The sequence below is a fragment of the Eleutherodactylus coqui genome, chromosome 4 (assembly GCF_035609145.1).
Source record: "Eleutherodactylus coqui strain aEleCoq1 chromosome 4, aEleCoq1.hap1, whole genome shotgun sequence".
In the NCBI taxonomy this organism is placed as follows: Eukaryota; Metazoa; Chordata; class Amphibia; order Anura; family Eleutherodactylidae; genus Eleutherodactylus; species Eleutherodactylus coqui.
Genome location: NC_089840.1, coordinates 265,909,351 through 265,926,083, shown reverse-complemented (window position 1 = coordinate 265,926,083; position 16,733 = coordinate 265,909,351). Strand labels below are relative to the sequence as shown.

General features: G+C 43.3%; 1 protein-coding gene across 2 annotated transcripts in view; it reads left to right on the top strand.

The window, feature by feature from the left end:
* The window catches only part of PTPN6 (protein tyrosine phosphatase non-receptor type 6), a 45,008-nt gene extending 28,553 nt beyond the window's left edge, over nt 1-16,455 (top strand). For both annotated transcript variants that reach the window (XM_066601247.1, XM_066601246.1), the window contains exons 4-16: nt 166-346; nt 3,098-3,211; nt 3,905-4,018; nt 5,524-5,620; nt 6,020-6,099; nt 6,424-6,573; nt 7,107-7,241; nt 8,676-8,830; nt 9,138-9,205; nt 11,870-12,021; nt 15,075-15,154; nt 15,257-15,382; nt 16,336-16,455. In XM_066601247.1, the coding sequence (XP_066457344.1) occupies nt 166-346; nt 3,098-3,211; nt 3,905-4,018; nt 5,524-5,620; nt 6,020-6,099; nt 6,424-6,573; nt 7,107-7,241; nt 8,676-8,830; nt 9,138-9,205; nt 11,870-12,021; nt 15,075-15,154; nt 15,257-15,377 (1,447 nt within the window). In that variant the 3' untranslated portion in view covers nt 15,378-15,382; nt 16,336-16,455. The remainder of the gene's footprint in view (nt 1-165; nt 347-3,097; nt 3,212-3,904; nt 4,019-5,523; nt 5,621-6,019; nt 6,100-6,423; nt 6,574-7,106; nt 7,242-8,675; nt 8,831-9,137; nt 9,206-11,869; nt 12,022-15,074; nt 15,155-15,256; nt 15,383-16,335) is intronic.
* The last annotated feature ends 278 nt before the right edge of the window (nt 16,456-16,733 follow it).

Sequence of the window (16,733 nt, the reverse complement as noted above, 5' to 3'; positions counted from 1 at the left end):
ACTGTTACATTAGAGGCCCCTTGATCATGGAGTGAAGTGTGTTTTTTGTCGTGCTCATGTTTTCTTTCTTTGAAAATCATTTGTTTGTGAGATCTCTTACGAGGTGACATCATCAGAACAGTGGGCTGAATTAGAGATTTATATGTATATTTGATATTTCCACAGCTGGTACCATGGATATCTTTCTGGACCAGATGCAGAAAAGTTGCTGCAGCAGAAAGGAGAGCCGTGGACCTTCCTTGTCCGAGAGAGTCGGAGTAAACCAGGAGATTTTGTCATCTCAGTCCTGACAGCTGATGTAAAAGATGGCAAACCCCGGGTGACCCACATCAAGATCTTATGTGAGGTAAAATGAAATAGAATATAACTACTAAAATACTGCCCCTATGTGCAAGGATATAATTACTATAATACTGCCTCCTATGTACAAGAATATAACTACTATAATACTGCCCCCTATGTACAAGAATATAACTACTATAATACTGCTCCTATGTACAAGAATATAGCTACTATAATACTGCCCCCTATGTACAAGAATATAACTACTATAATACTGCCCCCTATGTACAAGAATATAACTACTATAATACTGCTCCTATGTACAAGAATATAGCTACTATAATACTGCTCCCTATGTACAAGAATATAACTACTATAATACTGCTCCTATGTACAAGAATATAATTACTAAAATACTGCCCCCTATGTACAAGAATATAACTACTATAATACTGCCCCCTATGTACAAGAATATAATTACTAAAATACTGCCACCTATGTACAAGAATATAACTACTATAATACTGCCCCCTATGTACAAGAATATAACTACTATAATACTGCCCTCTGTGTACGAGACTATAACTACTATAATACTGCCTTCTCTGTATAAGAATATAACTACTATAATACTGCCCCCTAAGTACAAGAATATAACTACTATAATACTGCCTCCTATGCACACAAATATAACTGCTATAATACTGCTCCCTATGTACAAAAATATAACTACTATAATACTGCCCCCTATGTACAAAAATATAACTACTATAATACTGCCCCCTATGTACAAAAATATAACTACTATAATACTGCCCCCTATGTACAAGAATATAGCTACTATAATACTGCCCCTATGTACAAGAATATAACTACTATAATACTGCTCCTATGTGCAAGAATATAACTACTCTAATACTGCTCCTATGTACAAGAATATAACTACTATAATACTGCCCCCTATGTGCAAGAATATAAGTACTATAATTCGGCCCCTATGTACAAGAATATAACTACTATAATTCTGCCCCCTATGTACAAGAATATAACTACTATAATACTGCTCCTATGTGCAAGAATATAACTACTATAATACTGCCCCTTATGTACACGAATATAACTACTATAATACTGCCCTCTATGTACAAGAATATAACTACTATAATACTGCCCTCTATGTACAAGAATATAACTACAATAATACTGCTCCTATGTACAAGAATATAACTACTATAATACTGCCCTCTGTGTACGAGACTATAACTACTATAATACTGCCTTCTCTGTATAAGAATATAACTACTATAATACTGCCCCCTAAGTACAAGAATATAACTACTATAATACTGCCTCCTATGCACACAAATATAACTACTATAATACTGCTCCCTATGTACAAAAATATAACTACTATAATACTGCCCCTATGTACAAAAATATAACTACTATAATACTGCCCCCTATGTACAAAAATATAACTACTATGATACTACTGCTATGTACAAGAATATAACTACTATAATACTGCTCCTATGTACAAGAATATAGCTACTATAATACTGCCCCTATGTACAAGAATATAACTACTATAATACTGCCCCTAGGTACAAGAATATAACTACTATAATACTGCCCCCTATGTACAAGAATATAACTGCTATAACACTGCCCCCTATGTACAAGAATATAACTGCTATAATACTGCCCCTATGTACAAGAATATAACTACTATAATACTGTCCCCTATGTACAAGAATATAACTACTATAATACTGCCTCCTGTGCACGAGAATATAACTACTATAATACTGCCCCCTCTGTACAAGAATATAACTACTATAATACGGCTCCTATGTGCAAGAATATAACTACTATAATACTGCCCTCTATGTACAAGAATATAACTACTATAATACTGCCCCCTATGTACAAGAATATAACTACTATAATACTGCCCCCTATGTACAAGAATATAACTACTATAATACTGCTCCCTATGTACAAGAATATAACTACTATAATACTGCCCCCTATGTACAAGAATATAACTACTATAATACTGCCTCCTGTGCACGAGAATATAACTACTATAATACTGCCCCCTCTGTACAAGAATATAACTACTATAATACGGCTCCTATGTGCAAGAATATAACTACTATAATACTGCCCTCTATGTACAAGAATATAACTACTATAATACTGCCCCCTATGTACAAGAATATAACTACTATAATACTGCCCCCTATGTACAAGAATATAACTACTCTAATACTGCTCCTATGTACAAGAATATAACTACTATAATACTGCCCCCTACGTACAAGAATATAACTACTATAATACTTCTTCTATGTACAAGAATATAACTACTATAATACTGCCGCCCTATGTGCAAGAATATAACTACTACAATACTGCCGCCCTATGTACAAGAATATAACTACTATAATAATGCCTCCTATGTACAAGAATATAACTACTATAATACTGCCCCCTATGTACAAGAATATAACTACTATAATACTGCCCCCTATGTACAAGAATATAACTACTATAATACTGCCTCCTATGTACAAGAATATAACGACTATAATACTGCCACCTATGTACAAGAATATAACTACTATAATACTGCCTCCTATGTACAACAATATAACTACTATAATACTGCCCCCTATGTACAAGAATATAACTACTATAATACTGCCCCTATGTACAAGAATATAACTACTATAATACTGTCCTCTATGTACAAGACTATAACTAGACATCTGTGGACCTTGTGTCTCTCTTTATTTATGTCTCTCTGTAGGGTGAGATATATACGTTGGGGGATAAAAAGTTTGATACTCTCACGGATCTGATAGAACATTACAGGAAGACTCATATAGAAGAAATATCTGGAGCCTTTGTGTACTTGAAAAAGGTGAGAGAAAACCTCATGATGTGGAGATCTGCGGGGCTAATGATGCTCCATCTCCTGCATACTGAGGAACACACAGAGTTTTTATCGCAACAGTGTGAAAAGTGTTATACTGTATTATCTTCAGGTACGACTTGGACCAGGGGTGTAAGAAGAAACCATAAGGGGTCACATAACAAGCCTTGTAGTAGGGCCCCACTTCACTCTCCATTGTAATTGAGTTCAGGAGAGGAGATTACAGCCCTAAAAATCTTCATACAGTTTCTTTCTTCCTTACTCAGCATTGGTTGTCTTATGGTCCCTTTAGTAGTTGCTACACCTGCTACTCTGATGGTTATATTATCGGCTTGGGTCCATGTGGCCTCTGTGGTGACACCTGCTTGTAAGATATATGTCCCAGGAGCTTGCACTTCCTGAGGATGCCTTGCCTGACTTGGGTGGAGCCTACAATGGTCTTCAACCTTGTCCTCCTATTTCATGAACGCAGTGCTCTAAAAAAAAGAGCGTAGTTAGTCCGTCGTCCACCCAGTGTGCATCTTAGTCAATGGGTTGAATAGCTGGACAGAAATACATAGAATCGCTGCCACATGATCTTCTCATCTTCTGTTGTTCTTTACTTTGTTTTGTCCTCCTTCAAGCTGTCTCGTTACCACCTTCCCATCTGTATCTACCTGTCCCTGTCTATATCTCTTGCAGCCTTACCACTCCACCAGAATCAACGCAGCAGACATTGAGAGTCGCATGAAGGAACTGGACAAGAAATCAGAAAAAGAGGAGTCTTCGAAGGCCGGATTTTGGGAAGAGTTTGATGTAAGATTTGCATGGTTTCCCATTGGGTGGATCTCATTTTGTCTTTAGTCATTACCTTACTCACATTGTCACATTCTCCCTCCATATTTTGTATTGGCATCTCCACCCTGGATGTTGTGCTGTCTGTATTAGGTGAGGCATGACTGATCCCTGGGCACCAAGAGAAAGAGCCAAGTAGTCAATACATAGGGAAGACAACCATAGACATTCACATGATCACATACCATTGGATCCACTGGTTGGGTGCCATCGAGGGAAGCCCATGGGCAAATGATGTTGGGCCAAGCACTGTTGACTATAGTCAAGAAATCTAAAGCATCTGACCTAATTTTTGGAGGATATCTAAGGGATGTTGGACATTGGGAAAACATGTTCATATGTTTCTAACTTTATTAGAAACCCCCATCTAGTAGCATGTTCAACCTCCTTTGGTCGTTAGAACCACAGCAGTTCGTTGTGGCATAGATTCTACTTGGTGATGAAATTGGTATAAAGGAATATCGGCCCATGTGGACAGGACGTTTCTTGTACTTGCTGCAGGCTAAATGGAGGTACTTACATGCTCCGACCAGCTGACAGGAAGGGGTCATCAATTCATGCTGCTTGCGCAAAATTCTGACTTCTCATCAGCCTGGCGCAACAGAAATCTGGATCCATCTGACCAGCTGACCTTTTTCCACTAGTCGGTGATACACTTTTTGCGCCCTTTTGCCCGCTGGAGTCTCGTCTTTCTGTTTTTCTCAGACACAATGGCGCTGGAACTGGTCATCTGCTGTTATAGCCCATCCGTGCTGAGGATGGCGAGTTGTACATTTGGACACGTTATTTGGAACACCAGCATCGTATCTGGCTGCTCTTGACTTTGCACTGCCTGTTGGTCAAATGATTCCGACATCCTCCTCTGATGCCTTTCGTTGACGAGTTGTGCATTCTGACACGTTAGTTTGGAGCACCAGCATTGTATTTGGCTGAACGTGTAGCGTCTGTTCATCAGAACAATTCCTGACATCCACCTCTGACCCCTTTCAGTTGTTTCCATCAACAGGATCCCCTTTTGCTGCATGTTTTCTTCTATCATGCCCATTTTTGGTAAATTCTCCACACCATCACATGCAAAAAAAGCCACAAGGTTGCCTAGTCGACCACCAATGCCCAGGCCTCGCTGGAAGTCCCTCACATGGAAACCTTGTCATGTGATTTTATGCTGCGCTCTGGGGTCACGGCTCTAATTTCTATACAGGGAAGCGCCAATCATAAAAAGGCCATGGGCTCTATTAAAGTAGCCATTTAGTATAGTTCCTACCAATGAAAAAAGTCTAAAAAACTCAAGATCTGGCCATTAAAATGCTGCAATACTCTTGCCTTTACCTTCTTCAGTCATGGTTTTGAGTGGGGCTCAGAAAAGTAAAAGGTGTAAAGACTAGATGATCAAAAAATGGTAGTATTGGAAGATGTTGGGTTTGGACATAGCTTGTTCATAAGCGTTACGTCTCTCTCCTCTATAGGCTTTGCAGAAACAGGAAGCCAACTTATTATACGAGAGAACAGAAGGTCAAAGGCCGGAAAACAAAAGCAAAAACAGATACAAAAATATCCTTCCATGTGAGTGCTGGTTTCTACATGATATATCTCATATTTAAGGACATACACCCATACAGGTCAGTAGCGCCATCTCCTTTAACCCTAGAGAGAAGCTCAGACGCGGCTCTCCTGGCTATCGCTCACAAGGAAGCAGCCTTCCAATGATAGCCACTCCTTCAGTTGACAGGATTAAAGGCGCTCTCAAAACATAATTGCCCTAATTTCAAAAACTGCTACTCTAGCAGAATTGGTCAACCAGTTGGCACATATCAGAAATACATACTGGATGGGACAGAGTATATAATACCAGTTTTAGTTTGGGCGTCGAAAGGCCTTGTTCCACTACTTAGTTCTGAACCATTACCTAGTTCTTCTATGATCTTGGCCTCTCTAAAAATATTTCTTCTCTTCCCTTTCCAGTTGACCACACAAGGGTTATCCTACATACCGGAGACCCGAATATCCCAGGATCAGATTATATTAATGCCAATTACGTGACGGTGAGTGTCTTGGATAGAAGGGGCAAGAAAGCAACTTTGATGTCTTCGGGAGATACTTAGGATGTTTGGAGATACTGGAAGGATTTTGGCAGAATGGGCATGGGCCAACGTGGAAGGAAAGCTGGAATCCTCTAACGCAGAATTTTTAAGCAATTATGATTATCCATGATCAGTGCTTTGCAGTGTCAAAACCTTCCTCATTACTGGGGCTCCTTGACCATTTACCCCTTTGACACTTTAGCCTTGGAAGTTCTTGAAAATTTCAAAAGTTTTGGCCAATTCCAGATTAAAAAATGAATAAATAATCATTTTTCTTTCTCTTAGAACCAACTGATTGGTGAAGATGAACCTTCCAAACGTTTCATTGCTTCTCAGGGGTGTCTGGCGTCTACCACTGGAGACTTCTGGCAGATGGTCTGGCAGGAAAACAGCCGGGTGATTGTGATGACCACCAAAGAGATAGAGAAGGGGCGGGTGAGGTTTATCATTGTCACCTCTAGCTTGGTGTTTCTCATTAACTCCTCTACTTTGCTCTCTTTCATAATTGACTTTTATCACCTACCCTATGATCGGTGAAGGTCTCCTGTTCTCACTCCTTCTCACTGTGGGATCACTGCCCTCCCTGCAGTAAAGTAAATCCTTAGCATGCACAGAGATAAATGATACAATTCTGTTTCCCTGCTGCCACCACTAGGTGACACTCCAGAGCTTACTGTAGACAGTAATCAATCATAACATAGATGGTCTGGCAGGAGAGCAGCCAGGTCATTGTGATGACCACAAAAGAAATATAGAAGGGACACGTAAGGCTTCTTGCTGTCAGCCATATACAATAAGCTCCTGAGCTCCTCCTAGTGGTGGCTTTAGGCAGATAGAACTAAACTTTTTAGCAAATCTCTCTGGTTCATTTTCCCTGGAGGCATTCTATTCGTCTTTTTGTTTCCTTCTTCTCAATCTCTTTCTGAACTCTATTAGAGTAATTATCATACTGATCATTTTGCTCTTAGACTAAATGTGTGCCCTACTGGCCTGAGGCTGGGGCTGATGGGAAGGAATTTGGAAAATTTTGGGTTGAAATCCAATCAGAACATGAGGCCATGGAGTACAAGATCCGAACCCTACGACTGTCCCCTCTGAAGGATGTGAGTATTGAGCTGATCTCTAGATAAAGGACATTGTCATCAGATGGTCATTGAAGCGGTTGTCCAACTTCTAGCTGTTTTGCTGCAGGAAACAGATGGCTTTATACTTTGCACAGTGGCCCAGGTTGGTACTGCAGACTGAGTCTCATTCATTTCAATAGGACTCAGCCTGTAGTACCAAACCAGGCCAATGGACAACATACGGAGCTGTCTGCTTCCTGCAGCAAAATAGCTAGAAGTGGGACAACTCCTTTAATGACTTGGGGGAAGTTGTGTGACACCTTTAAAGGCAGACTTATTATCATTCTGCTTTCCAAGAAACGTAATGGGGTTGTCAGGTCTGAAAAAGTGATGCATTATCCTCAGCACTGGCATAACTATAGGGGATGCAGTTACACCCGGGCCCAGGAGCCTTAGGGAGCCCATAAGGCCCCACTTCTCCATATAGGGAGCCTATTACTATGAATAAAGCATTATAGTTGGGGGCCCCGTTACAGGTTTTGTATTGGGGCGGAGGAACTTCAAGTTACGCCTCTGATCCCAAGAGTAGGCCAACAGTAGCTGATCAGCAGGGCCTAAGACCTTTACTGATTAGCTGTTAGCTGGACTGCGGTGAAGGTATACAGAGCACGAAGTAGATAGCTCTTAATACTGTGTAGTGGCCCAGTGTGCTATTGCAGGCACAGCTCCCATTCATTTCAATTGGAGCTTTGCCTGCAATACCATGTCAGGCCACTGTGTACAGAGCTGTCTACTTTCTCCTCCATACACTGATACAGCGGCCTGGTGAATAGCTGATCAGCAGGACTCTGACTGCGAACCCCCTACCTACTGCTGGCCTATTCTGGGGATAAGTCATCTAAGTCATCAGTTTTCTAGAGCTGGACAGGCCCTTAAAAATTGTTGACGGATTCCAATGAGAATGTGATCCCTAAAGTTTCTTAAACGTTGTGTACAATTCTGCAATCACCATTTGTATTACTCCAATGCATCTCAAGTAAAAAATAAAGCAAACTTTGCAGATGGTCCCGATTTTAAAAAAATCTGCCATTTTGTGTATACAGCTCTATGTGTTTCTATGGTTACAGACTACAAACAAACCCTGTGTAGTCTGATCTGCAATCATGTGTTACTCTGCTCCCCTCTTCTACCGTCTGTAGTTATCAAAAAGAAAGGGCAGAGAGTGGAGTTACACATGACTTCAGATCAGACTGCATGAGGTTTGTCTGTAGTCTGGATACATGGAGACACATATGTCTGCATAGGAGCTGCATACGTAAAACGGTAGATTTTTAATGAAGACTTTGCATTGTAACTGTAAAGAAAAATGGGGCACATTTACTCAGACTGGCATTTCATCCACTGCTCTAAGTATAGCAGGCGCCGGTGTAAGTGCCACTATTGTATTAAGAGGCACAAGTGATGTGTTTTCAGCGTGGCAGGACCCGGGATATCTTTCACTACCAGTACTTGAGCTGGCCGGACCACGGCGTGCCTGCTGACCCTGGGGGCGTCCTGAGTTTTCTGGGGGAGGTCAACCGTACGCAAGAGAGCATTCCTGGAGCGGGAGCCATCATTGTACATTGCAGGTAATGTCACAACGATCACGTTGTACTTGTGCTCTAGTCCTATCCAAAGCTGCATACAAATTACATTGGCTTCTAGTTAGCCCTGCTTGACCTGGACTCACCCTCCTGTACAGATCATGTTTATATGTGATGCTGTTAAGGGTGATTCCTACAGGCAAGCAGAAGAGTTCTGAACGCAGCTTTGGATGTGGCTGGAGCATTGAGTATGATCCAATGCAAGACTGATATAAGATATGTAACGAGAGTTATTTGCTAATGATGGCCGCCACCAGCGTGTTATCCATCGTCTCCTCTGCTCCATTCACAGCGCCGGGATTGGCCGTACCGGGACCATCATTGCTATTGACATGTTGGTTGACACCATCCAAACAAAAGGTAGGAAGTAAAACAGTTCTTTTTGTTCTGCCTAAAAAACAATCTGAGCAGGCAGAGCTGCAGTGTAAAGCATAGTGGAGGACCAGCGCAGCAGCCTGAGTGTCTAAGACAAGAGGCGAATTTTAGGCCGTATTTACACAGGCAAGTGCGATGTAAGTCGGTGAAAATTTGAACTATATTGCGTTCGTTTTTTCTGCGATTTTCATGCACGTGTGATGCATTTCGGCGTTAATAGTACGCTATTCGCATTGATGTTCACACGTTTTTTCACGCATTGTAGAAAAAAAAAAAATATATATATATATATATATAAATAATCGCATGTGGTTCCAATAAGTAAAATGTAACAAAAAATGCATCACACTCTTAGGCCTTAGTCAGACGGGCGTTGTTTTGCGCGATTTGCGCATGCGTCCGGCGATTTTATAAAACCATTGCTTTGCAATGGTATCGGACACATGATCACTTTTCATACGCTTGTCCGATAAATTATAGAACAGAAATCGCAGATCGCACCTATCTGCGATCTGCGATTCCTGTTCTCTTCTCTATATGCGCTCAGTGGGGCCGGCGGCAGCAGCGCCGACCCCATTGAGAACATATAGAAGACAAATCATTCTTCTCTGCCACAGCTGTAACAGCTGTGGCAGAGAAGAACGATGTTTGCCCATTGAATTCAATGGAGTCGGCAATACAGCCGACTCCATTGAAAGCAATGGGCTGCCGGACAGCGCTGGATGAATTGCCTGAGCCAATCAGAGGCAGGTCTGACTCACATCCATTCATGAATTCATGAATGGGTGTGAGTGACAGCTGCCTCTGATTGGCTCAGCGCTGAGCCAATCAGGGGGCAGGTCTGACTCACGCCCCCTTCACACCCACTGCAGGCCAGCTGCGGGGAACTCCGGCTGCCGGGAGAAGGTGAGTATGTATATATTTTTTATTTTTACACATTTCTGGATGAATTGCAGGGAAGGGCTTATATATTTAAGCCCTTCCCGACAATTCATCCCGCGCACGCCGGCAGCCCATTGCTTTCAATGGAGCCGGCTGTATTGCCGGCTCCATTGAATGCAATGCGCTGGACAGCTCCGGCCCGTTTCTAATGAAACGCGGCTAGGAGCCGATTTTCGGGCGATTTTCAGGCACCGGTCACGCGATTTGCGGATGCGCATCCGTCATGCGATCCGCAAATCGCGCGAAAAAACGCCCGTCTGACTAAGGCCTTTAGGCTAACTTCACACGCGTGAGCACGATATCGGTCCATGAATCACTGCCCGATACCGTTCCCCCCGACGTATGAATTCCTTGCGGATCGAGGGGTTTTTATATCAAAGCCACTTCGCATCACTTCGGTGAAGTCGAATTGTAGAGTCTCTCCCATTGTTTTCAGTGGGGGGAAACCTTGCATCACACTGTGTGCACCAGGCACACGGCGCGATGCTGGCGCCAGGCCCTGTTGAAAATATTGGGGGGTGTGATGCGAGAGCACGCACAGGATAGAGCGATTTGTAAAATTTAATCAACGCACAAATTTTCTCGAGTGTGATGTAGTAGCAAAGAAAAAAAACCACACAGGAATAATGGGCGATTCATGAAGAAGAATCGCCCAAAAAGAGGACATTCTGCGATTTTTTTGATCTTGGCCTGATAGAAAAAATTGCCCTGATATACTAATCCACTGAAAATAATGGGTTCTTTTCACTAGCTCCTTAGGGCTCCTTCGCACTGGCCATCGCGATATCGCTGCGAGAAAATTGTGGCAAAAATCACAGTTTTGCTCAGGCGATTTTTGAGCATCAGCAATGCTTTTTCTTGTGAAAAAAATCACGCATCACATCTCTGCCGCCCACGATTTTATTGCGCAAAAGTCAATAGGAGTTCTTAATGTTAAAAATGCATTGCACGAAAATGGCAAGTTCGTGCCTTGCGATAAAAAGGAGGCTTCATAGGGAAACATGGACTAGAATAAAAAAACGCAGAAAGATAGGCTATGTCGCAAATGTTTTTCGCGCCACATCGCATGAGAGAAAACCGCCAATGGGAATGAAGCCATTGAAAATCATTGGTTTCATAATTCTACGTTTTCACCTCCTCTCGTTTTGCGCGATTTTATTGTAAGTGTGAAAGCAGCCTTAAGTTACATTGACATGGGCGAGCGCTATATCGGGCCGAGAGACTCTGCATGACATCACGCTTGCCAATGTGAGTTTTTTACGGCGATGCGATGGTGATTAAAAATTGCATTTCTTTCGTGTAATTGCGCTTTTCACGTCAGTGAAAAAAATCCCAAGTGTTTCCCATAGAATTGAATGAGGGAGGGTGGAGAGATCACATGGCACTAGCGTGCGAGGGCCGTATGTTTTTTTTGCAAGGTCCCATTGGAAATAATGGGCGATCCCTCCAGCGGGAACACCCAAAAATAGAATGTGCTGCGATTTTTTTTCCCTTGCAACAATCGCTGCGAGTCAAAAGAAAAAGTTGAATAAATCCATGCAAAAGAATGAATTTGAGATTCAGGGAAGGTTTGTGCGCATCGAACAAAACGTACGCGAGTTTTTCATTTGTGTGAACAGCCCTTAGACCCTCTTCAGAGACGGGTGACAGCTCAGCAGATTGGCGCCAATGATTAGAATAACAGGACCCCGTTGGTGTCTCCTTCAGGTCTGGACTGCGACATTGACGTGCAGAAGACCATCCAGATGGTGCGGTCTCAGCGCTCGGGGATGGTGCAGACGGAAGCGCAGTACAGGTTCACCTACACCGCCATCGCCCAGTACATCGACTCGGCCAAACACAAACTGCAGGCGCTAGAGGTAAAGGAAGTGTGGATGACGGGGAGCGCGGACGCCGGTCGCACAGACGTTACACGGGGTGTGCCGGTCAAACCCCCACATTTCAATCCATCGATTGGCACAATTATGAGGAATCATGGGCTGTAATTAGCACTGGAGAAAAGAAAACCCCACCCAGATCGGCCGAAGGAGCCCTTCCAGAGCTCCATTAATGGGGAAATAAAATGATGGGACTTTGAATGCAGCAAATGAATGGGGAAAAAAAAAGGGAATTTTTAAAAAAGTGCAAAAACCTTAAAAAAATGATATAAATAAATATTTTTCTTTGGTATCATTATCATACTGATCTGCCGCAAAAAATGTATCATTTATGCTGCATTATTAATGCTGTAAAAACAAAAAAATGAACCCCCAAAACCACTGGCAGAATTACTGTTTTTCCTCCCTGCATCCAAAAAAAATTATTTCATCAAAAGTTTTCAAATACATTGTATTTACCCCAAATGGTCCCAATAAAACACTGCAGTCGCCATCCAAAAAAAAAAAATCCCTCATACGGCCGTGTCAAGAGAAATATAAAAAAAATTATGGCTTTTCAAAAGTGGAGATGAAAATCCCCCCAAACCATCAGTGTCATTGGGTCCAAAGTAGTTTTTAACCCCTTAAGGACATGGCCTGTTTTGGGCTTAAGGACGCAAGGATTTTTGGCGGATTTTCTTCTCCATTTTTCAAAAGCCATTACTTTTTTATTTTTCCGTCGACGCGGCCGTGTGAGGGCTTGTTTTTTGTGTGGTGAACTGTAGGTTTTATTGGCGCCATTTTTGGGTACATAGACTATATTGTAAAACTTTTATTATTTACTTTTATTATTTTTTTATGATAGCAGGGAGAGAAAACGCATCAATTCTGCCATAGATTATTATTTTACAGCGTTAATCATGCAGCATAAATGACACCATACATTTTTTTCTGCGGGTCGGTAGAGTAACAACGATACCAAAATTCTTACTTTTTTTAGGTTTTTCCACTTTTCTGCAATAAAAACCCTTTTTTTGGAAATCATTTTTTTTCTAAATCGCTGCATTCAAAGTCCTGTAACTTTTTATTTTTTTATATACAGAGCTCTATGAGGACTTATTTTTTGCGAGACGAGCTGTAGTTTTCATTGGTACTGGCTTTTTTGATCGCTTTTATTGCGTTTTTAGAGAGAAAAAAATGCTAAAAATTAGCATTTTGCCTCAGTTTTTTAGCGTTTTTTTAAACGATTTTTTCCGTGCACAGTCAAAAGCATGTGCAGCTTATTGTACGTGTCGTTACGGACGCAACAATACCAAATACCAAATATGTTTTTTAAACTTTTTTTTATGCTAATATGAGAAAAAGCATAAAAAAAGGGTTTTTTTTACATTTTTCTTTATTCATTTTTTAATCTTTTTTTTTTTGCAGCACAGCACTGATGATCGCTGTGATAAGGCATGGCAGGGCTACTGCCCTGCCTTATCACTTATACAGCGATCACAGGCTATGGCACTACAGGACGCCAGTGTCTGCGATTATATCGCGAGAGCCCGGCAACTTCACAGAGGGAGTGTGCTCCCTCTGTGAACCCTTCCCATGCCGCGACCTACATAGATCGTGGCAGGGAAGGGGTTAACAGCGGGGGGGGGGGGGCGCATCTCCGATGCACCCCTGCTGTTGCAGTGGGAGGCCGGATCTCACGCTATCCCCAGGACGTAAGTTTACGCCCTGTTGCAGGAAGTACCCCGCTCCCATGACGTTAACTTACGCCCTGGAGCGGGAAGGGGTTAATTTTAGCCAGTTTCATAAATCTGCCCCAACATGCAAATATGGGGAACCAAAATCCCCGCGTCTACAGAGAACGTCCGAGGACACCTTTCTAGATCGCTGCATTGGATGCGGTGGACTGACTCGGTGGCCGCCCCGCTCACTTAGGGCTCGAAGCCACTTGCGATAGACTTTCCTGCGATGCGAGAGTGAGTGAAAACGTATGATTATGAAACCAATGATTTTCAATGGTTTCACAATCATTTGCGATGTCTTCACTCAACACTCGCAGCGCTAAGAAAAATCTGCACTATTGCCCATTATTCTCAGTGGGGCATGCGGCAGCAGCGTCGGCCCCATTGAAAACATAGGGAGTGCATCGCAGACTTCTGCCACAGCTGTGATGGAGGTCCGCGATGCTATCTCATTGCTTTCAATGGGGCCGAGGCTGCTGCTGCCCTGTTGAAGACAACGGAATGAAGGCAACCCCCCGCAGCAATGGTTTTCAGGAGGGGGGGGAGGGGGGGGTGGAGGAAATGTAAACCCTACCCTGAAAATCATCCCTAGCTGTAAAGGTGGGGATTTTTCAATCCCCGGCAACCAAAAGACAGAGAAGAGTGCCGGGTACAGAGAGAAGGGCCGGACAGCACTTCTAGGCAAGTTTAAAAAAAAACAAAAACAAACACTCTTTTTTTTTACAGTCAGGAATGATTTTCAGGGTAGGGCTAAAATTTCAAGCCCATCTCCCCCAAATATTATCGCTGCAGGGGTTACCTTCATCCCAGCAGCAGCGTCGGCCACATTGTAAGCAATGAGATAGCATCGTGGACCTCTGCCACAGCTGTGTCAGTGGAGCGCAATCTACTCCCTATGTTTTCAATGGGGCCAATGCTGCTGGCCACCAATCGGACATGGAGATGTTTAAATTAGTGTGCGCAAAAAAAAAAATCTGAGTTTTTACGTTTCCTGCAGTTTTTCCTACGTCATACTTTCTGTTTTGTGAACTGATAAAATGTGGGAGGTTTGAATGGAGCACCCGGCGAAATAAAAGTCCCTTAATGCAGCATCCAGTAATCCAGAGTCTGATAATCTGGCGCAAAACTGCCATACAATATGGACTGTCCGGAAAACCGAACAGTCTAGAACACTTTATCAGGAGTCTCTCCTCATTGACCCTGTGCTCAGCCTTCTGTCAGATTATCTGATACTACCAGACTATCAGACCCCGGATTAAAGGAATTTGTTCCCCATTAAAAATATTCTAAGGATAATCCTCCGGTCTCCAACAGAAATCACAGGCTGCAGAATCCGAATATGGAAACCTGGGTCTGTCTATGGCCAAGATGAAGATTACGCGGAGCTCCTCCAAGTAAGATTTCCGTCTCCTCACGTGTCAGGTTGACCCCTCCCCCACTCACGCACACGTTGCACATGTTACACGCGTGTTCTCACAACCTCTGCTGTGTTTCAGGCAGAAGGATGAAGGAACCGTTTACGAAAATCTGAGCGCAAGGAAAGATAAAAAAGAAAAGGTTAACAAAAAAGTGTCATCAGAGCGGGAGAAACCGCGGACCTCCGTGAAGAAGAAGTGACAGAGGTGAGGAGAGCGCAGCCCTGGGTTCTCAAAAGCTGTATCACATCATTTAGGCTTAGATACATCAACTTAATACAATGTCACGCATTAGATTAGGAGGCGTTTCACGTCTGCATTCGGAGAGCAGTGGGCCCTATATCGTCCCCAGTAGTAATAGTGACCCCCATAGTGGCCCCAGTAGTAATAGTGACCTCCATAGTGGCCCCAGTAGTAATAGTGACCCCCATAGTGGCCCCAGTAGTAATAGTGACCCCTATAGTGGCCCCAGTAGTAATAGTGACCCTCCCCCACACACACTGGCCCCAGTAGTAATAGCATCCCCCCACAGTGACCCCAGTAATAATACCATCCCCTATATTGTCCCCAGTAGTAATATTGACCCCCCACAGTGGTCCCAGTAGTAATAGCATCCCCTTTATCGGCTCCAGTAGTAATAGTGTCCTCCCACAGTGGCCTCAGTAGTATTAGCAGTCCCCCCCACAGTGGCCCCCGTAGTATTAGCAGTCCCCCCCATAATAATAGCATGGCCCTACTAGTAATAGCAGTCCCCCCTACAGTGGCCACAGTAGCATTATCATCCCCAGTAGTAATAGCGTCCCCACAGTAGCCCCCCTCGAGACCGATATACTTACCTCCTCCTAGTCTTCAAAGCGCTGCTGCGCTCGGCCGCGTCCTCCCTTCCCCTCCTCCTCCTCCTCCTTCTGCAGAGCCAAGGAGGAGATGTCAAGAGAGAAGGCGCCACTAAGCAAAAACCAGCCGCAGCACCCCGGATAGTAATCACCTTCATGGTGTCCCTGGGGAAAGCAGAACTGTCCCTCCTAAATTGGGACGTCTGGTCACCCCATAATAAAGCACTCCAACTCCAGGATCGGACTCGTAATGTTGCAGACCACAGTATAACAAATCTCCTCTTTTGCAGGGTCCCTCACGGTTTCTTCTTTGCTCTCTCCTTGCAGGTCGGACCCCCTCAGTATTCCTCCAGTGCTCTCACCCATCCCGCACCCAGCCGATAACCGCGACAGATTTGCTAGAAAATAATGTGAAATTTATGATAATTTAATAAAAAGTGTCCTACAGGTGGCGGGTCTGATATCACCGATGTACACGGCCGCCGTCACACCGCCCGCGGCGTTCATTTAACGACTTCTCTATTCCCTAAGCGCTCATTCACATGGGACTTTGCAATTTCGGTCCATGTACATACCTGTGCCTAAGGTCATGTCCACGACCGGGATTTCACCGCATTGCACGCACACACGATACGCGGTGAATGGAGGCAGTGAACATCAATGGACATTCATCATTCCATGCACACCGGTGTGTGGATGCCGCGGATCAAAACTACTCTTGCATA